The 26853-nt window shown below is 45.3% G+C and overlaps 1 protein-coding gene across 1 annotated transcript in view; it reads right to left on the bottom strand.

Annotated features, from left to right (window-relative positions):
• The window catches only part of KLF13 (KLF transcription factor 13), a 35085-nt gene extending 13798 nt beyond the window's left edge, over window positions 1-21287 (bottom strand). The window contains exon 1 of the mRNA XM_082198148.1: window positions 20067-21287. Within this exon, the coding sequence (XP_082054274.1) occupies window positions 20067-20604 (538 nt within the window). The 5' untranslated portion in view covers window positions 20605-21287. The remainder of the gene's footprint in view (window positions 1-20066) is intronic.
• Between the last annotated feature and the right edge of the window lie 5566 nt (window positions 21288-26853).

Raw genomic sequence — 26853 nt, 5'->3', positions numbered from 1 at the left:
GCCTTTATGAAGATAGAGGAAATATTTCAGAAATCATGAAAAGCAGTATTTAAAGATGTCTCCAGAGCGATTTCTCATAAGCTCCATTTGACATCAACCCTGATCTCTCTAGATTTGGGGGCTTATAAAACTGGGGTCTGCTGTGATTCCCTGCACAGCACAGGGCAGGACACGGAAAATACCTTCCCTAGCAGTGCTTCAGTTGATGCTCCCCTTTGCATCCATTATTAGGCCTTGCAACTCTGCTATGTGGGAAAAAGCATAGCTTGGGAAATGGCCAGAAATGTGTAGTCCCAAGCATATCATTAAGGTAAAGGTAAAGGTACCCCTGCCCGAAAGGGCCAGTCTTGACAGACTCTGGGGTTTGTGCGCCCATCTCACATCTATTGGCCGGGGGCCAGCGCTGTCCGAAGACACTTCCGGGTCACGTGGCCAGCGTGACAACGCTGCTCTGGCGAGCCAGAGCCGCACACGGAACGCCGTTTACCTTCCCGCTGGTAAGCGGTACCTATTTATCTACTTGCCCCCGGGGGTGCTTTCGAACTGCTAGGTGGGCAGGCGCTGGGACCGAGCAGCGGGAGCGCACCCCGCCGCGGGGATTCGAACCGCCGACCTTTCGATCGGCAAGCCCTAGGCGCTGAGGCTTTAGCCCACAGCGCCACCCGCGTCCCAGCATATCATTAGGACTTAAGTAAATAGAGGAATGAGTGGGAAATCAAATGTAAATGCTGCCGGAAGACTTTGTTTTCTGTAAAAGCACTGTGAAAACCTTGCAGCGTTTTGATATATGCCATGAAATACAGGCTATTCCTGAACGGAGCCTCTGTATCCCAGAAGCTGCCAATACAGTTATGTGGTGCTACAGTTGCCATGATGAACTGCCCCTTCACAAGGAACAGGAAGGAGATGGTTAATGGCCAGAGCCATTGGCGTAGCGTGGGGGGTGCAGGGGGGCCTGGCCGCACTGGGTGCAACATCTGGGGGTTAGAGTTAGGAGGCGCAAATCCACGGGTTAGGGGGCGCAAATCCACGGGTTAGGGGGCGCAAATTACTTGCCTTGCCCTGGGTGCTGACAACCCACGCTACGCCACTGGCCAGAGCTATTAACGGGGTCCATTTACTCAGTTATATATATATGCCTCGGCCAGCTAAACATGCCCCTGAATTTTATGTTCCTGCTGAGGGTTGATTCCTTCAGCCAAAATCTGTTTTGGTTGTTTGAGTACCCTGTTGAGGAAGGACACACCACCAGTTTTTCCTGTGTAGCCTGGCGTTTCTAACATTACCAGAGTTGTTAGGAAGCCGTGGGCTGCTCAGTAACATGAGAAGGGCTTGGCTTTGACTATCCACCTGCCTCTGGCCCCTTGGATCATTGTCTGCTGCTCTGGAACTTGCTCCCTTTCCACGCTGGACCAGATGCCCTCCTGGGCCACTTTGATGGGCAGACCTCTGAGTCCTGGAACCCAACTGACTGTAGCATAGCCCTTGTTGAAGTCATTGGAAGTGGAGGACTGCTGTTGTGGATGCAGTTGTACAGGAAGGATGTTTGGAAACTGCTCTTCTATGCCAGGAATAGGCTGTGCAGTTTTGGCTTTGCCAGACCACACAGAGTCCACAGTCTCCAGTCTAAGCAAGAAGTAACATTTAATTTTTTTAAAAAAAGTTTGAGCAAGAGTCTTGCTCTCTGATAAGTTAACTTTTTCCCAAGAGATCACACAGTACTTACTGAAATGTCTGTACACAAGAGATGAGGCAAGCGGTGGAGATCTGGCACACAAAATGACCTACTGTTTCCTGTCTAAGACTTTGTGGTATGAAACTTCTTGAGAAGGCCATGTGATGCAATTAACAAAATCAAGCAGCTAAAATGTTTTTAGAAATTCAGGCTGCCAGTGAGACAGATCACGTGACCAGACCTTCTGTAACACAAAACTCCTTAGTGATATAAGACTGACTGGCTCTGTTCCCTCCATGCTAGCTTTGAATGGGCGGGGTGTTCTAATGGGGGAACATAGCAAATGTGCTGCTCACTATCAGGGACCTTTTCTTCCTTTTAAAAAGATCAGAAAGTACAAGCAGAGTGTTCAAGACTCCAAAAGGCCTGCTCTCCATTTAATCCTGAGAAGAGAGGCCTGAAGGCAAGACTAGAAGAAGATCTGAGCACATGGATCCTTTCAGCGCTTGATAGTGGGCTGCAGGCTGGGATGGGCGAATCTGTCAATCTCGATTTCAGTTTCTCATTTTTTCAGGTTCAGCTCTCCACATATACACATAAAATGTAGATTGACTGATTGATATACACATAAAATGTAGATTGATTTATTGATTGCTTACATATTCAACATCAGCATCTGGGTGTGAATTTCTCCTGATTACATGCAATTTTGTACAATACATGCAGGTTTGCAAGCAATCACCCCCTACTATAACACATTTTGGTATGTTATTTTCACCAACATACACATTTTTGTAAACATCACTTGGCTGGAAAACTGCACTGCAAAAGTTATAGAAGTGTGAATTTTGAAAGATGGATGCGCTGTTTTCTGGGTTTCATTTTGAAAAATGCCTGTTAAGTGCAAACTAGATTTGATTCCCCCCCTGGTCCTTGCTGGAGAGCCCGGATGTTGAGCCAGAGACTTCAGTGACTCAGCTTGCCAATTTGGGGGGTTGGCGTTGAATCTTCCAGGAAAAAATAAGCCTCATCTGGGGGAAACCTACTGACTAAGTTACTTAGGATTACAGTGGTGCCTCGCAAGACGAAATTAATTCGTTCTGCGAGTTTTTTCATCTAGCGAATTTTTCGTCTTGCGAAGCACAAAATCTCATAGGAATGCATTGAAATTCAATTAATGCATTCCTATGGTCAAAAAAAGTCCAAACAAAGCCAAATTTGGTACAACAAGAGTTTATTAAGTGCTCTTTAAAGTCACACATACTGTAAAGAGCATTTCAAAAATTGAAGGAACAATAAATTAAGTTTCTAAACATGACAGAAAAACATTTAAAAATCAACAAAGTGTACAGTACATTTTCTAAGACTCTGGGGGACAACTCGAAGAAGCTTCCTCTTCCACTCTTTGCTTCTTGCTGAAGAACCCCCTCCTCAACTGTTCCCCCAGCCACCCACCACACAGAAATTCAAATCCATATTTTTTTAAAAAAACAGCAGTGGCCCAATGGTCACAGAAAATCATAAAAATGCAGAAAAAACCACACAAGCTTCCAGATTCTTGCAAACCCCTCCCCAACACCAAGTCCTTGAATTCCAAACACCCCAACCCAAAATCCAAAAACCCCCAAAAAAGTTTTAAAAGTTTAAAAGAAGTTTTGTAAAAGCTTCAAAAATCACCAAAGTCTTCAAAAACCTCAAAAAAGGCTACCACACCGCGTTCTATGAGTTGCTCCTCGAAGTCAAGTCGCAACTGTATTAACGGTGTTAAGAAAAAGGAAACAAACTTGCAAGACGTTTTCGTTTTTCGTCTTGCGAAGCAAGCCCATAGGGAAATTCGTCTTGCGAAGCAGCTCAAAAAACGGAAAACCCTTTCATCTAGCGAGTTTTTCGTCTTGCGAGGCGTTCGTCTTGCGGGGGCACCACTGTATTTGTACCAAATATGTTTTGGAGCAGAAGCACAAAAGAAAACAGAGGGTTCTGTTCTGCTGCCAGCCCTGAGAAGTTCCTTTTTTATAAGCAGAAGTTGGATGATCATCTGCCATGGTTGCTTTAGTTGAGATTCCTGCAATGCAGAGGGCTGGACTAGATGACCCTTGGTGTCCCCTCCAACTCTACCATTCTATGATTCTAAATAGGTTTTGACAAAGCAGTGAAATAATATGCAATGACCCTTGGGGTCCCCTCCAACTCTACCATTCTATGATTCTAAATAGGTTTTGACAAAGCAGTGAAATACCGTATTTTTCGCTCTATAACACGCAGATTTTTTCTCCTAAAAAGGAAGGGGAAATGTCTGTGCGTGTTATGCAGCGAATGTGTGGTCCCTGGAGCTGAAAAATGAGGCAAAAATCAAACCGCGCTTCAGGGAGAAGGGAGCTCCGTGAGACAGGAAGCTGTTGCTTTCCTGCATTCTGCCTCAGGGTCTTACTGCCCGCCCTCTCTGTTTCGTTACTGTGTTTGCTCAAACGGAACAAAGAGCAGGGGAAGCCCCTCCCCTCCAGGCAAGTAGAGGGGAAAGCAGAGCGTCCGTCCTTCTATCCTCTCCCTGCTCCGGAGGGAACAATGTTTGTGAAGGGAAGAGAGATTACAGGTTCGGCTTAAAATTCTGATTTGACTTCCTGCTTTTTGTTTTTGGAGACACACAGCATTCAAATATGCTTTCTTCCATTTAAAAGGATGAAATCCTTAAACAGTGGCTGGCTTGTGTGGGTGGGTGGGGGGAAACTTTTGCCTTCCTTTCCTCACGTTATAGCCCTCTCCTGCATTCTTAGCCTTCTGTGTTTTTCCTTCCCTCCCCACTTAAAATGTGGTTACAAAGCATGGATCCACATGGATCCTCAGGATCTTTGCATTGGGTCACCCCAAATTCACCATCAGAGCACACAGCATGTCCATGGCTACAGCCTGCCCCACCAAAATCACACACCCATTGTTGCCTGGGGCTGCAATGGTGCAAAAACGTGGTTACAAAGCATGGATCCACATGGATCCTCAGGATCTTTGCATTGGGTCAGCCAAAATTCACCATCAGAGCACATAGCATGTCCATGGCTACAGCCTGTCCCCCCCAAAAAAAATCACGCACCCACTGTTGCCTGGGGCTGCAATGGTGCAAAAACGTGGTTACAAAGCATGGGTCCACAGGGATTCTCAGGATTTTTGCATTGGGTCACCCCAAATTCACCATCAGATCACATGTCTGTGGCCACAGCATGAAGCACAAAAATGATACGTCCACTGTTTCATTCAGAATATTTTTTCCCTTGTTTTCCTCCTCTAAAAACGATGTGCGTGTTATGGTCAGGTGCGTGTTATAGAGCGAAAAATACGGTAATATGCAATCCAGACATCTCATCAGTAACAACCCTACAATAAATTTTTCTCGATTCAGATTCATATGGGAATTTTGTATTTTCAACCTTTTTGGGCTGCATTTTAGATATGTTTCTATGTATCATTGCTGCAACATATTGTATTTTCAGAGGCTGGGCGGCCATCTGTCATGAATGCTTTAGTTGATAGTCCTGCATTGCAAGGGGTTAGACTAGATACAGAGGCAAAACTGGACCCTTCTAGGGATGCAGGCTCAAGCAGGGGTGGCAAACATCACCTATCAGACTATGGACAGTATGGTGTATGATGTCTGTGGGAACACAAAGCCGCTGTCTCAGGGAGATCAAATGTGGGAGAAGCTTCCCACTCTTCTCTGCAGTAATGTGATACAGCTCATTGTACAAGGGACCCTAGGTATGCCTCTGTCTGAATGACCCTCGAGGTCCCTTGCAGTGTTATGGTTCTATGATTCTATTTCTCACATTGTTTGGTGGTCCCATTGTGCTTGTCTGTGTCTTTTGGACTTATTTGATCTGCCATGTTCTAGGTTCCTCTGGAAGTTCTGGTGTGAGCAGGAATGTAGGGGTGGGGGAGGGGGAGGGGGAGTCTTCCATTCAGAAATATTGGCCTCTTGATATCATGCCTAGCTCTGACCCTGTCTTGGACACAGACAGGATGAACCCAACACCCCACAGCCTGTGGATCTTGGGGAGCACGCACATCCGAGAAGAACCAGCACTGAAGATCCTCTTGAAGGACCATCTGAGGGAGATCTTGCTCTGAAAAACCCCAGCCTACAAGAATGCTCACAGGCCGAAGAACAATGACATAAGGGGTTTTCTCATATTATGCTGTCCCTGGGGAGATGTCAGTTATACCTGGGTTTAGCTACTTGTGAGAAGAGTATGTAAAAGCTGGCATATGTAGCTCTCCCCTTAATAAACTGGCGTTCTGCTTATGAGTTCATCTGTCCCTGCACTCTCTCTGCATGGTTTCAAGCCATATTTTCTAAAATATGTGTGGGTGCAGATGGGGCTCGTCAACTTAGGAAGGTAGCCCAACTAGGAGAAAGAAAACCATGATCCTAAACCTCTGCTGCCTTGTGGAATGTCCTTGGGAGAAGAAAAGGCTCAGGAGTAAAACCTGGAGTGGAGTCCCCAAGGTGGTTGGATGGCATTTTGTGCAGTGCCTCCCAGCAACTCCTACAGCCAAGCTTGCTCTGCTTTCCTTTGGACCACGTCAGCGAGGCTGATGTTTGGGCATCCCAGGACCTCCCTACACAGTGCACAGGCTGCACCCCAGGGAGGTCACCTCAGTGCTGCTAACACTACAGGAAGTGCTAAAGAGATAATCTGGAGCTTGCTCTTTTCTCAACCCCCAGTACAAGTGCCTGGGAGGGAAGAAGAAGAAGAAGAAGAGTTTGGATTTGATATCCCGCTTTATCACTACCCTAAGGAGTCTCAAAGCGGCTCACATTCTCCTTTCCCTTCCTCCCCCACAACAAACACTCTGTGAGGTGAGTGGGGCTGAGAGACTTCAAAGAAGTGTGACTGGCCCAAGGTCACCCAGCAGCTGCAGGTGGAGGAGCGGGGACGCGAACCCGGTTCCCCAGATTACGAGACTACCGCTCTTAACCACTACACCACACTGTACCATGGCTTTGGTCATTGCACCCGTACAATACATAGTAGCTGGCTGGCAGTCCTTGCTGGGTGAGTGGACTTCATTCCCCTGCAGCCCAAAGAAGGCAAAACAAATGCCTGGCACCTCTACAATGGTGTCCACCTCTCTTTCATTGAGGCTTTGCAGGAGAACTGCCCAGTGGACACAATCCACGAGAACTGCTTGGATTTATTCATTTAATTTGCCTCCAGCACTCAATGTCAAGAGCACAGCTTCAGAAACTATTCCTTTGTTGCTAGCTGAGGCTGTTAATGTTACCAATTTTTCTTTTTCAGCCCAAGTGTATCTTCTGTACATAAACCACAGAAATAGCAAGCTTTGCAAAACACAGGATACGTTTGTCTGGCCTCTGTGTCTGCACTTAAATAACCCTCATTGTCCGACCGTTGTCTCACAATATGCAGTAAGATAATGATCTCACTGACCACGTGAGGCCTCATCTCCAGCAAAAGCCAAGTGGGTGACCAGCAAGCTACAAAAATAGAAGTGTACACAGAGGGAGAAATCCCTCAAGAATTGCTTCTGAAATGGTTGCACTTAAATTTGGGTTGTGGTTTCTCCTTTCTTTTTTGGCTGGGTCAGCAAGAGCTGACATCCAAACAGCTGATCCAGGATTATTTGGAGTGGAAAAGAAGGAAAAACACTGAGTCCTGCATGAAGTTATAAAACAGAACTGGGAACCACGTGGCCAACATGGACTCGTTCCAGGTTTCCAGGTTTGGACCTGCACCAAACGTGCAAAGCCAGACAACAGAAAAATGCATTTGTGCTTGAAAATGTGGAAACAATGCTTTCTCTTCAAACAGATTCTGAATTGTTGCTTTATATTAATGTTTTGAATGTCAAGTTGGCACTTGTTTTGTCCTCCCAGTAAAGAAACCACACCATATGCTTGAGTATATTTTCCTATGACTTTTCAGAAGTGCTCATGTGCTGAATATGGAATCACCTAACTGGGTCCTCCTCTTTGCCCCCAAGGCCTGATGGGCCCAAGGACCAAGGCAAAAGCCTTTTTCATGGTCACACCCAAACCCTGTGCCTTCTTGCTCAATGAGGCCATCTTCTGTCACTGGGCTGAGACCTTCCTCTCTAGGAAGGCCTTTCTTTTTTTGTGGATTCGTTTAAACATTGGTTTTAAATTTGCCAAAGTGGTCCTTTGTGGTTGCTTTCATTTTAATGATGTGCTAGGTGTTTTTGTTGCTAGGTTTTGTTTGTTTCTGTTTCTTTCCTTTTAGTAGCCACCTTAAACATTTTACATCTTTTAAATAAATACATAAAAAGCAGCATCTGGTGTGATGCTCCAAAAACTGGCATGTTCTCCCTGAACACTGGTTTAACATCTCTGTAGCACCAATGTGACAAAGCTACCTTGCCTAGGAAAGCATTTGGGTTACAGTTGATAAATGCCCCATTCTGATCAATTATTTGCTTCTGTGTTTTGCCTATATATAAGAACCAAACAGCCTTGGCTGCTTTCACTTTTGACAAATAATAGCTCGGGGTGAATTGTGGCATGAAAACAGGTGGGGAGGAAAGGATTAGACATCACACATTGTGTTTCCAATCTGGATTGAGGTCGCATATTTTTATCGAAAAAATAATGGACAGTGCTGCAGACACTTAAGCAACAAAAAGCATGCTTTAAGCAATGTATAACCTGCATTGTAGATTGTGTGACCTATTTCTACCTATGCAGCAGTTGAAGCAAGTAGAAATTAGGTTTTATGACCCAAGTAACTTGTTCTCCCTTCTCTCACTACACGAAAAGGTCTCTTCCAAGACATGGGAGGCGCTGGGCTGGGGCATCTTCAGAGTCCTGCATTGCAAGCCCTTGTGGAGCTCAGTAGTTCCACCTAAGGGAAGGGAAGCTTCTGCACAAGATGGGGCTTGGCTCTGGTCACACACCCTTTTTAGGTATCACCTTGATGGGAAGAGGATCAGTTAAGTCTGAGCCTAGCACAGAACTAAGCCCATGTTTCCAAGTAGTGTGGATGGTCAGGCAATGCAGGATCAAATGGTTCCTCAGAAACAAAAGAACTCACATTTTAATCCATCCAACCTAAATTTTGAACCGAGACACAGCTCTTCTTGAAAATTCACTCTCTTCCAAATTTTGTGATACCATTCTCCTGTCAGGAAATGCATACAAAACTGCCTACATTTAGGGAAACTGTGTGTAGACTTGGTTATGTTAGTGAAAACATACATACATTATGGAAATTTACTTGCAAAATGTGTATATTAAACATGATTGCATACAAAATGTTTGTTAGGTTTTGTTTTGTTCTTTAATGCAACCTGACGTTGTAAACTAAAATTAACACTGAAAAAATGAGAAACTGAGACATCAGAACTGACTGGCTCATCTTTCCCCATTTCCTGAGGACAGGGGAAAGAGATCTAAGCGGGATTTTTAGCAGTTTGTGATTTGCAATTCCCTCCCTTATCTGAGGACTGGTGGAACAATTTTACCTTGTGATTTGAGGTTTGTATAGTCTGGTCTTGAATTATTGTGGATTTGAGTTTATTATGTACATGGAGATTTAACATACAAGGGAATTTTCCATTTTTAGATCTAAAGGAAAACTTCCTGCAAATACATTGCTGAGTAGGGCTGCCAGCTCTATGGGGCCAAGGTGTCTTTGCTCCCCTAATATCTGCTGGGAGGGGATGGCCTAATACATTTTGCCCTCTAAATTTTCTGCCGGAAAGTGGAAAACAAAGCCTACTGTCTCGATTGTGAGCTTGATATGTTAACAGGGCTAATTAGTCACTTGGCACTCCCTTGTCATTATCTCTAGCTAATGTTGCCAAGGAACTGATATGAAGCCATTTGACTCATTATCTAGAAGAGTTTGGAAGGGGGAATTGTGGGTGTTGGATAAATAGACGCCAGAGACAGAAAATCCTCCACCACTTATTCTTTTGTCCAAAGGCCAATTTATTAAAATGAGCTATAATGCAGAGCAACTAAAACAAGAGACCACCCTGGACCTACATACTGAGAGTATAGATTCCAATAAGAAAAACTTCTTCATGCATTACCTTTTCAGATGTACACCTGAGATTATTTAATTCTACACCTTTAAAAATAAGCACACACCTAAAAATATAAAGTGTCAATATGGCAAACTGGGTGGAAAGTTGGAAGCATTTGTATTGTACAGGTGCTCTCAAATTGGCTGTCGCTCCCTGTTGGATACTCTTGATGGCAACAGCTAGGTGTTTTGCTGTCTAACATGTGAAATGGTGTAGAGATTCTACTTTAAACTTCCCAGATCAGATTATGGATGGTAAGCCAAGGACCTCTTCTCATATTACTTGGTATAAACTTTAGATATTACAAGTGTACACATAGGGATTTAGTTTTCTCTCAATTTCTCATTTCCACCCCCATCATTCAGCCCGGACACTGAGATCCAGCGCCGAGGGCCTTCTGGTGGTTCCCTCATTGCGAGAAGTGAGGTTACAGGGAACCAGACACAAGGCCTTCTCGGTAGTGGTGCCCGCCCTGTGGAACGCCCTCCCATCAGATGTGAAGGAAATAAGCAGCTATCTTCTCTTTAAAAGACATCTGAAGGCAGCCCTGTTTAGGGAAGTTTTTAATATTTAATGCTGTATTTTTTAACACTTGATTGGAAGCCGCCCAGAGTGGCTGGGGAAACTCAGCCAGATGGGTGGGGTATAAATAAATTATTATTATTATTATTATTATTATTATTATTATTATTATTATTATTATTATTATTATTATCTGGTCTTAAATTCAGTTCCTTATAGTTCCCCATTAGCTATAGAATTTACTTTATTTATTTAGAAGTCCTCACAAAAATTCATCAGCATTTTAGTGTGAATTGATCCTAATATACACATGCTTGTATGCTATTTTGCCCAGTATACACATTTTTGCAAAGCAGGGCCTAACACTTTTTTGGGTGTGCTATTTTCACTAATATGTGCATTTTTACCCATGCCTATGCATTTCTGGACAATTTTCTTGGTTGGAGAAAAGCATTGCAAAATTCAGAGAAGTGCAAATTATGGAGGGGGGGCTGCATTTTTGTCTAGGTTTTGTTTTGGGAACTACAAATTGCTTTTAAATGTAAACTGAATCAAATTTCTTCCCCTTCCCTCACAGGTATGGTACACAGGATTGGCTGCAGCTCCCTGTCACGGAGTGGCAAACCTGGGCAGAGTCATCCTCCTACTGCTATAGAGTCTGGTTCCTTTCCCAATAACCTCAGTCATTGGGCATCATCCAACACTGCCTATGCTTGGTTCACACACGAGGCTGCAACTATGTTTGCTGAATGTGCCCCCAATACAGAAAAGCATGTCTGCAAACACACAGCAGGAATGTATTAGATCAGGGGTGTCAAACTCAAATTCATCGGGGGCCGCATCAGCCGCTAGAGGGCAGACGTTCTCTGGCTTGTAGGCTGCCGCGCATGCGCTGAAGAGGTGGCTTTCTTGTGTGAAAAAAAAAGCGAGAATAAAAGGTGAAGGCTGGCGGCTGGCAGCAGCTACACAGGCCACATGACGAGGTCTGGCGGGCTGGATTCGGCCCGCGGGCCTTGTGTTTGACACCCGTGCATTAGATGGAAGGAAACACAACATCTCTCAATCTTCCCCCAGCTATTCAAGACAAAATATCTTGCTTGGGTTAAGGAATGTCAGCTTTTCTATGTGTAAAAGGATGAACCCTTTCCTGTGAGCAGACATTTATCAGCATCAGCATATCCAAACCCAAAGAGCTGGGTCATTCCATTCCCTATTTAAAAAAGCAACAAGGGCTTGAGGAGGATGTGGTAGTGTATGAACAGGAATTGAGGAAGAAAATTAAAACCATCAACAGAGAAGTTCTCCCCTCCCTGCAAAGACAAAGCATTTTCTTCCCCTCAGACCAAGACTCTGTGGTGCTTCAGACAGAACATCCAAAGATACCCTCTTACGTGTGAATTAACCATTGGAAAGGGCAACTGTCGAAGCCTTACAATGACAGTCATAGCACAGTTTACTTGCACAGCTCTTGTTAATATCGCTGGGGCTCCCACTGGCAGACTTCCCAGTGGAGTGGGCTTTCTGTTTCTCATTGAACGGTATAATGGCCTTGATTCCAGGTGGCTCTGGTGCCTTTCTTTCATGGCTCTGACTGGAATCAAATTTCACTTCTTTTGCGTTTAGAATGCACTCCTTTCCCTTGACCTACAGAAATTATCAGGACTTTTGTTAAGATGTAAGGAATCATGGGCTCCCATGGGAAGCAAACTGAAGAGGAATTGGAGAACTCCTGCCAGGGAAGCTGTCCGCCCCTCCAGGCAAGCTTAATAATTTATTTTTATCATTGCCTTAAGGGCTTTGGGGATAAGACACCAAGAGGAAAATTCTGGGGAAATCTAGACAGATATCTCCTGTGCTACCATGTGACGCTTGTTTTGGTTTAGATCAGTACTGTACTAAATTTGCAAAAAAGCAGAAGAAAGTTGAGAGGGTTTGATACTCCCCTCCCTGAAGAGAAAGCTCTTGTTTCTGGGAAATCTTGGAAGGGCACCTACTCAGAGGCTGGTTGTCCCAGCAGAGGGGGCAAATGTTTTGAATCTAACACAGGCCTTCAGCAAGTAAAAAAGGAAACCAACTTATCTGCTGTTAAGAATGTTTTGTCATGGTTGATGGTATTTCCATGCTAGTAGGATATTTCTGCCTTTCTGCCTTTTTTGCAAAAATGGCTCTCCAGGGACAATAGCAAGATATGCTGTTCACATGTCCTAGATGGCAAAGGTAGATGGGATGTTGCTTTCCTGTTTGTTTATTAAGTAAGGCTACATGCACAGGAATCTTGTGGCATTAAGTGCTGTGTGGCAACTGCTTCTTGGGTTGAGAGGCAGGGTCGGCCCCTCTGACATTGCAGGCGGCCTGGGGGAGGCTGTTTCCCTGTTGGTGAGGTACAGAGCTGTGGCTGAAACAAAATTTCAAAACTAGTTCAATCTCTGGCACATGTTCTAGTTGGAGTTCTGTTTTATAAACTGAAAATTTCTCCATCATATTTGCTATTCACATTTCATTGATGTCAGCATGTGATTTCTGACTGGTTTTGATGCCCTTCCCTGCAGCTCCAATGGAGCATTTTCTGGTTGAGTGATGAATTGATTAAATGAAATGGAGGAAATCAGCAGATATTTTATTCAATGCTGTTGCAAATCAGCTGTCAGATTCCGTCAAATATGAACGGATGCTGCACGTTAGGTGTTGGGGCTGCATCTCAATGCTATTGGGGACTAAATGTTATTCAGATGTTATCCCCAACCTATTTGGAGTGGTACAGAAACCTCTTGGCCTGTTTCTCATTGCCCATCCTCCTTGCCACCTCTAATTGTCTAAAACTCAGAATGGAGCCAGGGACTTACCCTAGACCCAAAAATACAGTAATAGGTTCTTTCTAGAGCTCCAGTAGGATAAAAATGCTGCAGGACTGCAAGGCTATAATTTGATTCTATATTTAAAAGCACCACCAGACTATGATCTCTAAACATCATGGTTGCTCTTCCAATAGTTCCTGTAGTCAGTCTTGTGGAAGGAAGCTCAGGCAACCCCACCAGCCACCAATTTTTGCATTCATTGTAATTTTTATATTGGCAACAACTCTGTGAAGTGAGTCAGGCTGAGGGTTGGGAGGATGGGGTTTCAGTATTGCAGGGGGTCAAAGATAGTCTGTTAGTGTTTTTATATTTTAGCATTTTCTACATAGCTTGTAACTCATCTTGAGACTGTTTTGTAAATGGTATCTTTAAAAATCTATTAACTACAATAAGTATTTCAAGTTTCCCCGGTACCATGATGCCATATTTTTTTAGCTATACACCAATGATTTTTAAGTACACTCTTGAAAATGTAAACTATGGTTAAAGTATGATGAACAACTTATGCTTATGAACACATGGGCAGCACACACTCATTTGGCTGGCAAAACGGGTCCCAGTGCTCCGGCTGTGGGATCTAAGGGACATCAGAAGCTACTCATATTGAAGGCTTTGTGAATTCCATGCTGGGGGTGAGAGTGCTCTGCACTGTCTAAATTCTGTGCTATAAAAAGATGGTATCTGTAACCTGCTTAGATTATTCAAGATAAGCAGATGTATAAGAATTCTTTGATTCTAGTCCTGAGAAGAAGTTGGAGAGCAACACAGAGCCCCACTCCTCTACTTTTGAGGAGGTAGAGCAGGCATTTCAGGTCTACTTGTTCTTCTTCTCTTACACTTATATTTCATCAGTATATGGGCTAGAAACTTGGCCCTTCTTAAATTGAAGACGGACTACTCAATGTGCTTGGTGCCATGCTCTATTATTATTTTTCTGTGATCGCAGAGAATGGCAGCACAAACCCACCCCAGCCGCAGTTTCCCACTCACTCCAGCACTTTTCTTTTCCCTTCCGGCATGCGAGTTTAGATTTCTTTATCAACTTGCAGTGGGGAAACTACTATTTATGAGCACAGCAGCCCAAAGGAAAAAGACAAAAGAGACACACACATCTAACAAGTACAAGGTGCCCCGTATGTCTCTGTCTGAGTGTAATCAGTCATTAGGTGATTCTCTGCTTTTTGCCTGAAGGGCTCCTCTTAACTTTCACCTGGCCTATAAAATGCTGAACAAGCTATTCCAGTCTTGCAAGGTGTGTAAGTGACCCCGTTCCATCACAACTTTGTTCCTGCAGGAACCGAGACACACCGGGGGTAGATATTATTGAGGCAGAAATTTGCAGTGCTTTGGAGCCAAGGTCCTCAGCGCAAACAACAAATGCTGAATCCAAGATGGCAAAAACAGCTGAAGTTTGGGGTTGATCATTATGCTCTGCCATCCTTCCATTTTAGGGAGGCAAATGATGGTGTGTGGGCACGGCGGCCTGGACACATGGTGCTAAATAAAAAAATTTAAAAAAACCAACAACAGTAAGAAGTATTGAGCTGAGTGTTAGATGGAGAAATAGAAAATTAGCTCCATCTCACCAGTCATAATGTGAACTATTCTCCTTCTCTCAGTATGAATGATTGCCTGTTTTTCTGGAGCCCTATGAAATCCAAATCCAAGCATGTTTCAGGGCAGCCGCCTAAAAGTGGAAGCATCAAAGCAGAATTTCAGCTAGAATCTGCCTGGGTCCTGTTCATACTGTCATTCCTTCTTTTTTGAACAAATAGCTTTTGGATCTTTTTGTAGATCTTGATTATTTATTTATTTCATTTTCCAAGCTGCCCCAGGGTAGCTTGCATGACTAATTCTGTAAAATACAACACACAATAAAAATACAATTCCTAAAAACTGAGGGGAAACACTGAGAATATTTATGGGCAGCAAAATATTTCCAGTATTTCAGCAATAGCCCTAATAGTCACATATGGCTTTCCACTCTCCATTATCTTCCAAAGGCCTGAATGATCAAGTATACCTTAAGCTGGCATTGAAAGATTACTTCGCAATCTTGCTCATTCACTAATTCATACATTAGAGACAGTGTAGTGCAGTAGTTAGAGTGTCAGACTAGGCCCCTGAAGACCAGATTGAAATCTGCACTCGGTCATGAAGCCTTGAGCCAGTCACTCTTGCCTCTCAGCCAAATCTACCTCACACGGTTGTTGTGGAGATTAAATGAGGAGGGGAGAACCACGTGAGCCTCCTTGGGCTCCTGAGAGACAAAGCTGGGATATAAAAGCAGTCCATCGATTTAGAAAGCGTGGCATAACCAGACACAGCAAGATTAGACTTCAAGTCCCATGATGGCGTGCAACTGCAAGTAACGTGAAGACATATAACTGAAGACATATGGCTCCTTTTTCTGGACCAGAAAATTGACAAAGCAGATCTAGCTTTGCTAGCTCACACATTAACATTATGTAACATTATGTAAATACAGCTTTAGTTTGCTCCTTGTGGCAGCTATTCCTGCATGCTGAACCATCCACATGAAACAGATCAATTGCTGTGTATTTTGAATTGCTTTCCACTTTGCCTGAAACATTTTTTGATGAAATGTGGTGATAAAACAGCCTGATCCACATGGGGAGCTGTCCCACAATTTAGCTGACCTCTTTGAGGTAGCTATAATGTGTAAAGTAGGACCAATATAAAAAGGGAGGGGTGATTTTCACAAACATCTTGTCAGTGTTGAAAGGTCACACCTACTATTTGTGAAGCGTTACTCTAGATAGACTTCCTTTGTTCTCATTTACCTGATTCACATCCATTTCCTAGTATCATGTATGTGGACAGTCCTGGAAGCAGCATACACTTTAAACAAGCTTTATTTGCCCTCAGCAATGTCAGCACTTAAAGTCCAAATCCGATTCATGAGCCTCACAATGTGATCCTATTCACAATATGATTCCAAAATGGCTGAGGACATTGAAGGAGGAGGGTGTTTGAACTGGGAGAAAATTTATGTGTAGTTTTATAACAATTGGGATGGCTTATTTGATAGAAAATACATTCTGTGTTGTAGGTTTGTTTTTTTACATTTGTCATGATTCTGTTTTCATCCCCAAAATTGAAATAGCTGTGCATCTAGTGCAGCCCTTTTGCAAACTTTTCATTCGCTGCCTCTCTATCCCAAAACTACCTCTCAGTACAGAGGTCCTTCAACAAAACTTAGCCACTTTTTGGAAATGGAGCAAGACCTCCCACCTTGGGGAATGGGTGGTGCTGTGGTCTAAACCACTGGGCCTCTTGGGCTGGCTGATCGGAAGGTTGGCAGTTCAAATCCGCATGGCAGGGTGAGCTCCCATTGCTCTGTCCCAATTCCTGCCAACCTAGCAGTTCGAAAGCATTCCAGTGGAAGCAGATAAATAGGTGGGATGGTAAATGGTGTTTCTGTGCACTCTGGTTTCTGTCTCAGTGCTCCGTTGCACCAGAAGCAGTCTAGTCCTGCTGACCACATGATCTGGAAAGCTATCTGTGAACAAACGCCCACTCCCTTGGCCTGAAAGCAGAGATAAGCACTGCACCCCATAGTTGCCTTTGACTGGACTTAACTGTCCAGGGGTCCTTTACCTTTACCTTTACCAACCAAATGATCAAGGGGATGGAGCAACTCTTCTATGACCAAAGAAGCGCTCTTAGTATAGAGCAGGGGTTGGCAACCTAAGGCCCATGGACCACAAGCAGCCCACAGGTGTCATTTAACCAGCCCACGAGCTGCCCCTGAACCAAGCTGCCTGCTCGGTGGGTCCCCACGTGCTGCACTAAACCGGTGCTGTGTGGCACGGGGACTTGCTTCTGCGGCGCCAGAAATCATGTCTGCGCATGCGCAGATGCCGGAAATTGCGTCTGTGCAGATGCAGATGCCGGAAATTGTGGGCACATGCACTCATGTGCACACATGACCCAGCCCACAGAGGAATCTCCACTGGAGTGAACCAGCCCAGGTAAGGTAAACCTTGCCGACCCCTGTTACAGAGAAAAGACAAGGAAGAGGTGACATGACAGTGGCTTATAAAATTATGCATGGTATGGAGAAAGTGGAGAGAGAGAAAAATTATCTCCCTCTCTCGTAACGCACAAACTCATGGACATTCAATGAAGCTGAATGTTGGAAGATTCAGGAATGATAAAAGAAAATTCTTCATGCATCAGATAGTTGAACTATGGAATTTGCAGCAGGAAGCAATGATGAGCGCCAAGAGGGATGGCTTTAAAAGAGAATGGGGCAAATTCAGGGAGGGTGTCCGTTTATGACTACTGGCCGCTATGGCTATGCTCTTCCTTATGTTTGGAGGCAGCATGCTTCCCAATACCAGCTGATGTTTCTCTCATGTCCTACTTGCAGGCATCCCATAGGCTTTGGGGATGAAGCTGAATGAAATGGACACTGGGGGAGGGGAGAGAGGATTTTACCTGGTATACACTTCTCTACCTGTCAGGCTGCTGTCCATGTCAATAATATTTGATTGGAAACATCTCTGCTCATGAAAAAAGCCCAGAAGGGGAGGTGACTTGTATGCATAGAATTAATGCAGTGGCGTAGCGTGGGGGGTGCAGGGGGGGCCGGCCGCACCGGGCGCAACATCTGGGGGTTAGGGTTAGGGGGCGCAAATCCACGGGTTAGGGGGCGCAAATTACTTGCCTTGCCCCGGGTGCTGACAACCCATGCTACGCCACTGAATTAATGTGAGCTGGTCCTTGAGCGCCATTGCAAAATGCTTTGTTATTATGAAGGGTGAACTGACAGAATATTAGCCCCCTCAAACTGCTTTCAAAGAGGGACCCACTCCTTGCCAAGAAGGGGAATTTGGGAAGGCCTGTTTTCCTCTTGTCTCTGGAGTCCTGCCTGAGTAGGAAATGGTTAAACAAAGAAGCTTGAAAGCCTTTGGGATTCAGCCAATCCTACAACCAAGCCCTGTCGCTGTCACCTCTGTTTTCCACCTAGCTCTAGCAACACAAACAGCACAACTAAATCCTGCATTGCAGAAGGAAAGAAGTGAATGAGGCGAGCTTCTTTTTTAATAGTAAGAACAACAAAGGAGAGCAGGGCGGCAAGCCAGTGTCCCTATATGACTCGTACTTCCCCAGCCCATTCCTGAATGACGTCTACTAGCTCTTTCCTCCCTCCCCTCCCTCTCCCCAGAGACGTGAGCTGCCAAGCCCTCCTTCTCCGTATCAAAGAGAGGAGTTTTCCCAGCAGCATCCTCTGCTTCAGTTTCCAGTCAGTTTACAAGCTTAGAATCCCTTTGTCTCCATGTTTAAAGGAAGCGAAGGAAAAGTTTGGGCAAGAGCAGAGTGTGGCGTGATTCAGCTACAATTTGCCAACTTTGAGTAGCAACAGAGAGGATAGCTATTATTCATTAAACATGAACACTCCCGAAAGGGAGGGTGTCAGGAGAGGCAACTCAAAGGATGCAAACTTGGAAGAAATACCCTTTCAAATAAAGGAGACTTAATTCTAAAGCAAGCATTTAGGACTGAGGTGCCCTCTTGTTTTTAGAGGACTATGGAGGGTGGTGTCACTTGTTCTTTGGAAAGCATGTTGTTAATGCCTTTACCAAGCAAAGCCCTGGTTTGCTGGTTATTCCAGAGGTTACTACAAAATGGGAGGAAGGGCGCGTCAGAAGCAGCTCAACGGTGAGGCAGCAACTCACCTTGCCTCCAGCTGCAGGTTGGGTGTGGCTACAGGTGGCAGAATGAGAGGCGGGCAGATCCAGCCCATGGAGTATAACCCACCAGGAAGTTCTCCCAGCCCCTTGAAATTAAAGGGAGCTCCTATGCCAGGCCATGGCTGTGCTTGCACAGTTCCTGATCATTTTGAAGGGTCTTTCATGGAAGAACTTCCTGGTGGGTTGTGCTCCATGGTGTGGGAGGCACCAAACTGCCTTGGGTCATCATTGTGTTCTGCAAAATCATTAACCCGCACAACTACAAGTGGGTAAGCAGCAGCCACTGGTCATATGAACTGAAAAGCAGTGCCAACTCTTAAATAAGGAGAGCAGGTGGGGGACCCAGAAACGGCTGGCTGTTGCCATTGACTTCCTTGCACTCTGACGTGCAGCTCCCTTGATAAGAGCAAAAGTGGAAACAATAAGCCCCAGCCATGGTTGGTGTTGAAAAGGAGGCCAGGCATATAATACTTTGTAGCATTAAAGTTTTACTCATTGTGGCCAATGTATTGCCAAGATGATTTTCCCCCTCCTTGTGAAAAATTGTTGAAGAAAAGAGGTGACTATATTTTTGAGACTATTGTTGACAGTTTTTGTTCTATGAAACACCACTTTGATTTAAGCACTAACCACTCTACTCTCTGTGTTGGTTGCTCTTGGGTGCCCCGTTATGGATTCTGATCAATGTGTCCCTCTCTCCTTTTCATTCTTTTAATTTCTAGGCCACCTTTTAACAGATTGGGTCTCAGTATAGCTTGCGATACCAGAAGGTTCGCTGCACAGAAACCATAGAAATGTAGACAGTACCGAAAGACAGTACTTACAATATAGAGAGCACCAAAATACCCCACGTCTCCACACCACTGCAAAACAAACAACCAAACAGCAACAACACCCACATGCTCCTTTTCCTAGAAGGGGCTGCTCTGCTGGCTATAAGTGGAGGAAGCTGAAACAATGCCTGGAAATAGGGCCTGGGTTAAGGAGGGGGCAGGAGGGGGCAGAGATAGTGAAGAAAGGAGGGCAGCAGGTCACAGTTACACTTCTGTGTTTATTAAGGACAGGCTTGGCTGAACTACCTGTTACAGAAGCAACAAGGGCTGTACTGTAAGTTTTTAGGTTTACCGTTTTCCTCATTAACTTGTCCCAGACTTCAGTCCTGGGAGCCTGAACATCAGCCAGTTTCTCTTCCCTCTCCTCCCAACAAAGCTATTGGAAATAGACCAGCCAGTCACTAACCTGTGTGGGTCCTTAGGTGAGCCTTCAGATGGGACGACTTGCCGTAAACCTTTTCGCATCCCGCATAGTGGCATTTATGCTTCTTCTGAGGTAATTCAGGCTCAGTCCGACATCTTCCTCGCCTGCTTCTTGGCCTGGGGCTTGGCTGACTCGGTGCCCCCAAGCTGGTAGGTGTGATTGCTCTGCCTCCTCCACGTTTGCTGGCCAGCAAGACACTTTCTTCCCCAAACTCTTTGTGGGAAAGAGAAGCCCCTCCTCTGTCAACGCTCTCAAGATTCTCCCCCTGAGGCGAGGAAAGCTTTGGTGGAACATGCTGGTTTAGGTCAGCTAAAATGCTGGCCACTGCATAGACAGAAGACCCACCTCCATTGTCTCTCCCAACCTCTTTCACCTCGGGTTTCTCAGCTCTGTTTGAGATGATGCGGGGGGCAGCTCTCCCAACCGGCTGAGGGGCCAGTTCCCTCATGGGGCTGTGGATTACAGCACGGCTGGACATGGAGACAAGGCACTCGGCGGCAAAGTAGGCGGCTGTTGCCATTTTTCACGCCTCCTGAGGTGTATAAATCAACTGCAATTTTTCCTTTTGTGTTAACCTTCAAGAAACCCACATACACGCTCCTGGAGATTTCCTTTTTGTAGAAAATGAGATAGCTGGCTCCACAGCTCCCTGAAAAGTACTTTCTTTGTATGGGTCACACCCAGTTTCTCTCCTTCTGAATAGGAAAGGCATCCACGGAAAACACCAAGCAAAACAAACCCCGTCCGGAACAGCTTTTTGTCTGAAACAAAATTAATGAAGGTTGTCCACAATAACAAGCCTGCAGTTCCTCCAGTCTCCCGGGTGCATTCTGACGGCAGGACTGAGCTGGTCCGTTATTACTCCTTGGATTGCTTCAGACCCTCATAGGGGTGTGGCTTTGCCAAACATCTGGCTGTGATGTCACATAGAAGCTGTATCCTGAGCTGATCAGGTTAGCAGCAAGCTGAGACTTCAGCTGCTGCTGAAGCAGCTGCTCCTGCTGCAGCCGCCCGAGAGCCAGCGGAGAGAAGAGAGCAGCAGCAATGCAGAGCGAGCAATGTGGCTGTGAACTTGAGTTTGGACAGAGCATAAGAGCAAGTTAAACGAAAGGAAGGAGCCGATTGGCTTGGGATTAGCCAATCAACATAAAAAGATCCACATTTGCACTTCTCTGTGGGCTAATGCATCCCCCCTCCCTGTATGACCCAACAGAAGGCAAGAAATTCAAGATTACTCTTAGGCTTCTCTTATGCAAGACAAAATATCTCCTTGCAGAAAGAGGTTGCCTTTTCCTCTGGCAAAACAGTACATGTGCAGTTGAAAAGCTTTCTTGTGTGTGCACATGCTGTCATGCGCAAAGTGACTAATGATGTAAGTACGGTAACTTGTGCTGCAGTCATTAACCTCTTATTTGTTTTCAGGCACATTCCTTCTGCAGAGCCTTCACAACCTGAGAGCACAATACAGTAAAGTGTTTACTAGGGAAGGGCAATTTAACAAGCCTTGAATTCTCTCAGGCACCTTGGACCCAGTACTTGAAATACAAAGGTGGCACTAGTAATGCCAACCCAGGAATGTTTCATAGAGTTGTGAAAAACAAATGAACCCACTGCAAAAGTTGGTGGAACAGAACAGGCACAAACAATGTGTTTTCAGTTAACTGCAGTTCCACACTTTAATCCTTTTTAAAAAGGCAACTTGCTGGTGACTTCGGTCATCATCAGCAAACTGTCATTACTTTAATGTAAAGAGCTCTGCAATCTGTCACTGTCAGCAACTGCCAAGCACCAAGCTGGATGGCTGCGTATTCTTGTGACCAATGTCACAATTAGGCGAGCACATACTGTTTTGATGAAAAGTCTAGATGTTTCACCCTTTAGATTTGTCTCAGATATCACTTTAAACAAAATTCAGTCATAACTCTAAAAATAAGCAGTGGGCCCCTGATTTAGTCCCAAAGTGGGCTTTCTAGGGGAAAGTGTTGTGGCAAAGGCAAAATGGCCTAGACCCATACGTCCTAGGTGTGGGAGAAATGGGAGTGTGGACAAACCCTTGTTTTTTGTGACGGAAGTTTAATTAGAAATTGCACACAGATTGCATACTCTAAAAGGCAGCTCCCTGAACACAGTGTGTGGCTTGTTGTAGACAATCTTTCTGGCCAATGCACTCAAATGTCATCTTAGAAAAGCTAAAGGTTGCACAGAAATGGACACATGTTCAACTGTACAGGTTCCTTCTACAACCGCATGGGCATCTTACCCATAGACGTTAGTAGTGCAGGGCGCCAGGGCGCCAGTGTCTGGTAAGGAGAGTTAGGGCACGCTCCATTCCCTGCTCTGGGGCAGCCCGCTCCCCTCCTCTCAGCCACCCATTGGAGTGCACTGCGTCCAGTTCAGGCCCCTCTGTGTCCCCTCCCGCCAGGGCTGCCTGGGTGCCTGATGGGCGTGATTGGGGGCAGGCGCAGGGCGCCCCTCTCTGGCCGTGTCACTGCCTGCGCGCCTCCCTGCGGAGTCTGTGAATGGAGCAGGGGAGCACCCTGTGCGATCCCAGCACCAAGCGAGGTGCCACCTGATCTGCTTGCTGGCCCTCCTGTGGCACAGACATCCCCAGATGGAGGCTTCGCAGGAGGCCATCTAGGCTGTGATCCACGTGCCTCTTACTTACGTGCAGCGCCGAGCGTGCGTCGGACCACGCAATGTAAACGAGCCAGACTGAAGGCTCACCCCCCCCCCCACTTAAGAAACGTTGACAACTCTGGGAAACGGGGGGGGGCATGGGGGCGCCATAAAGATATTTGCACCATGGCATCGGATATGCTTAAGACGGCCCTGTACAACAGTGTTCCAATTCAGGAGAGAATACCACGTTGGTCACATTGGCCACTCTGGGGGGACTCCATTCAGTAATGGACAGCACCAGATTCATGGTGGTGCTGCAGTTCTGCCGCACAAGGCACTGAACCGAGGGGGTGCAGAATTGAGAAGATTGAGAGAAGGCAAATTCTGGCCTCATGCAGAACATCATACTACCACAGATTACCAAACTGCTCCTGATGATGTTGTGCTTGGAGGTGGGATTCTGGCCTTCTGCATACTTGTTAAAAAGCTACATGGAACTTACTTTCAAACCACTTTTCTGCTTCCCAATATGCTTTATGCTTTCTATTGTTGTATTTGATTACTGTATTGTAATATTTGAAAATAAAATTACAAAAACTTTTAAAAAGCTAAGCTGCTGGGCATCCCAGGCTGAAATTATTCAGAGACTGAAGTGCATTTGGTGATGGGATGGTGTGTTCCGCTGCCTCAAGATGCAGCTATTTATTATACATACATCTGCTAACTTTTTAGAAGCTGTGAAACAAGACTATTCATATTTCCTGAATCTAAGCTCTGGAACCATCCTTTTGGGTTCTGTTAATCTCATTTTATGCTGTTGGTATTGGCCCTCAGCCTCCCACCCAGAATCCTGCTCACTTTTTACATTTTAATATCCCACCCCTTTGTACTCAACGAAAATTGCGTATGCCACCAAATGTTCAGAAATATGTTTTAATTTGAAATTCTAAGGAAGAATAGAAGAGCCAGATTTGAGAGAAACAAATTGACCCACCAGGTTTATGTTGTGTTGTTATGTTATTTGATCAGATCTTATCCATATTGGACCTGATTTTTCAACCTGGCGTTTACTAGCCAATGTGTACAGGAAGTTCCTTGTCTGTACACAAAGGGAGCATTACGCTTCTGTAATGTTGATTGTTTTACTTTTAGTATTTAATACCTGCCCCACAAACCCTCCAGGTTGGAGAGAACACAACTGAAGGCTATCTGTGTATTGATTTGGAGTTTCATTGTGAAGGCTGGGGAAAATGTTCCTGCCCAGTTGAGCTCCCATCTACCCAAATCATCACCCACAAACGCACCTTCTCTTTCATTCCCTCCTTCTTTTGCTGTCTTAAGGTAATGGGTGTTGTAGTCCCAAACTTCTGGAAGGCACCAGGTTGGCTGCTGTAAACAGTACCAAGCTAAGATGGACCATTGGTCTGACTCAGTATGAGGCAGCATAAGAAAAGCACTAGTCAGGAGATCCTGGGCAGGCTCCCATCCAGTAACTGGGTTCTGGGAGTTGAAGGCAGTTAGCTTCCTGTGTTTGTCTATCTGGTTTTTAAAATACAGCATTGTGCTCTGGCTGTTCTAGAGGATTCACCTGACCCACCCTCCCCCTTTCTTTTTTAAACCTTCTAGTGGTTGCCCTTTCGTGGCTAAGAATCATTGACTAGAAACGAGTGCGTTGGTTGTGCTCAGTCCAGCAGGTGCCACCTAATTGCATGTGTTCATTTCGCAGCTGCCATGTGGGCCCAATGGCCAGCTGAGGAGGAGGAGGAGGAAAGTTCATCTGAACCCTGGTATGGGCAACAGCCTTCTCAAACAATAGCACCATTGTTCTTGAGCAGGGTCGGTGAACGCCCAGGGGCAATGCTCAGAGATTAACACTTTTAAATTATTCCATGCTGTACAAATGCTGAACAAAGCTCCTCAAACCCATAATAACATAATGTCGTGTGTGTGTTTGTTTTTCTTCAAAGTTGAAAAATTGTAAACACACACACACACACACACACACACACACACACACACGAGAAATAGATGGCCTTTGAGAACAAATGGGATTCCATTCCTCCTTGCAACAAAAGTGCCCACTCTCATGATTTCATTTCTGTTACACAAAGATAGAGAATTAAGTTGCAGCTGCAATGCTCCCAGATGTAACTATGCTCATTAATGTGAGTTATTCTTTTTTCTTTGACTTTCCTCCCACTTCGTACGCTTGTTTTGCTTTATGTTCTAGCCTGATCAGGCATGAGAGCTTGAGTTATAATAAGGATGTTGTGTTCATTTTCAGAGATGGAAGTTTTAATCACTTGTTGCAGTTCTCGTTAGCGCCCACCACTCCCAGCGGGGTTCCACTAGCCAGACCTCATGAACACATGCTTTATAATGCAGCTGAATTTGATAGATTAAAAACTTGCAGCCAAAGCTTTTTAAGGCTGTAGATGCTGTGTATATTTCTACTTGCAGTAGCTATCTAAGGTCCCACTACACTGTCTGCTCAAATTAGAACACCATAATATTTAATGCTCTATGGAAATATTTTATTCATTGCATAGGGGTTTATTGATTACATAGGGAGCCCTGGCACCAGGTGTGGTCATCTTACAGTGCTCTAGCTGATGTGGCGTGGCAATCTCTTTTATGAAGCCCCATGCTTCATGCAGAGCCCTAATTGTGTCCCTGGCACAATTCCCAGATTATTCTCTGGAAAGACCCAGCCCTGGCTGCCATATTTTGATGACATTATTCTATGTGGCTCAATGCAAGGTGGGCAAAAGGTTCTCCCCTTAGATGTAATTGATGTTCCACTGTCTGAACTGCACAGAGCTTGGCATGGTGTCTATCATATTCCACTCATCTCTTCTGTTCCCCAGAAGTCGCAGGGATGTTGCTCGGCCCCTGGAACTCCCTGCCCAGGGTATTGTCTTTCAGTGCTGGTGTCTCAAAATTGCTGGGAGGTTCACAAAACAAGCTTTTCTGCAGTTAATCAGACCATTCATTCATTCATTCATTTAATACATGGATATACATAATTGTTTAGAAGCTTTTGTTCAAGTGGGGTTGTAGCTGTTATTGATATTATTTTTTTGTATTTTTATTTTTAGATCTTATTATGATTTAACGTATAAATTGTTCAGTCTGCTTGTGTTCTTTCTGATGTGTTTTATATTTATTGTTTATGACTATTTTTCTTAGATTTGTAATCATGCAATTTTTTCCATGTTGTAAGCCACCTTGAACATGGTTTTAACTACGAAAAGGCGGCATACAAATGAAATGGTTTGTTTCTTTATTTGTAACAGCTGCATTGCGTCCTTCCTTGGTGCTGAGGGCAAACATGTGCACATACGGGAGCGCACCAGGTGGGACCAGGGGCTGGGCGCGGAGGGTAAACAAAACCCACCGCACTGGCCCAACTCTTGCCACTGCCGCCACTGGCAGAGTGTGGGGCACAAGGGGTTCGTGGGGCCACACTGTGCCATACCGCCTGCCTGCGCAGGGGCGAGCCTGGCTGGCTGATGCCACCCTTGGCGGGTGCATCCCACCAATGCTGCCATTCAGCAAGGAGGCTGGGGGTGTGGCGGCAAGACCCCCAGGGGCAGGCAGGCTGAGGGTCCCTGTGAGCGGGCACCTGGCTCATGCCCCCCTCAAAATCATATGCCTGGAGCTATGACCCCCCTGGTTCTGCCCCTGATTTATAAGCAGAATGGGTCATTCTTTCTGGCTTCTATTGCTGCCTTTCTCTCTGCCCACCCGCTCTGCAGTTCTTCACTGTTCCTTGATGCCTTTTACTGTTTTATTACTGCGTGGCTTCATCTCATTTTTAAACGGAGGTGTCCTGACAGATACAGCTGCCTGTTTGCAAGGCCCCTCCTACCTTGCGACATGGTGTGCATTCTGGGTCCCTATTGCCCCTCTCAGAGGTGGGCATTATTATCCTCATCCCCGTGGCCTTGAAATTATGGGTTTTTTTGGCTGCAAAAATGTTTAGACTTTATTTCATATTGGGGGGAGCCAGAGTTGTTGAGTTTTCTGGGGGGAGCCAAAGTATGCCTGCACCCTACAGCTGAGGGGGAGCCAGCGGGCAGACCGTTTTGGCCATGGGAAGCCTGCGTACGCCAAAGGCATAGCATCTCTCACAGACGTTGAGTGCCAC

This window comes from Podarcis vaucheri, assembly GCF_965113315.1.
Source record: "Podarcis vaucheri genome assembly, chromosome: 14".
In the NCBI taxonomy this organism is placed as follows: Eukaryota; Metazoa; Chordata; class Lepidosauria; order Squamata; family Lacertidae; genus Podarcis; species Podarcis vaucheri.
Note: the sequence above shows the minus strand (reverse complement) of the source record. Positions and strands in the feature narration are given on the sequence as shown.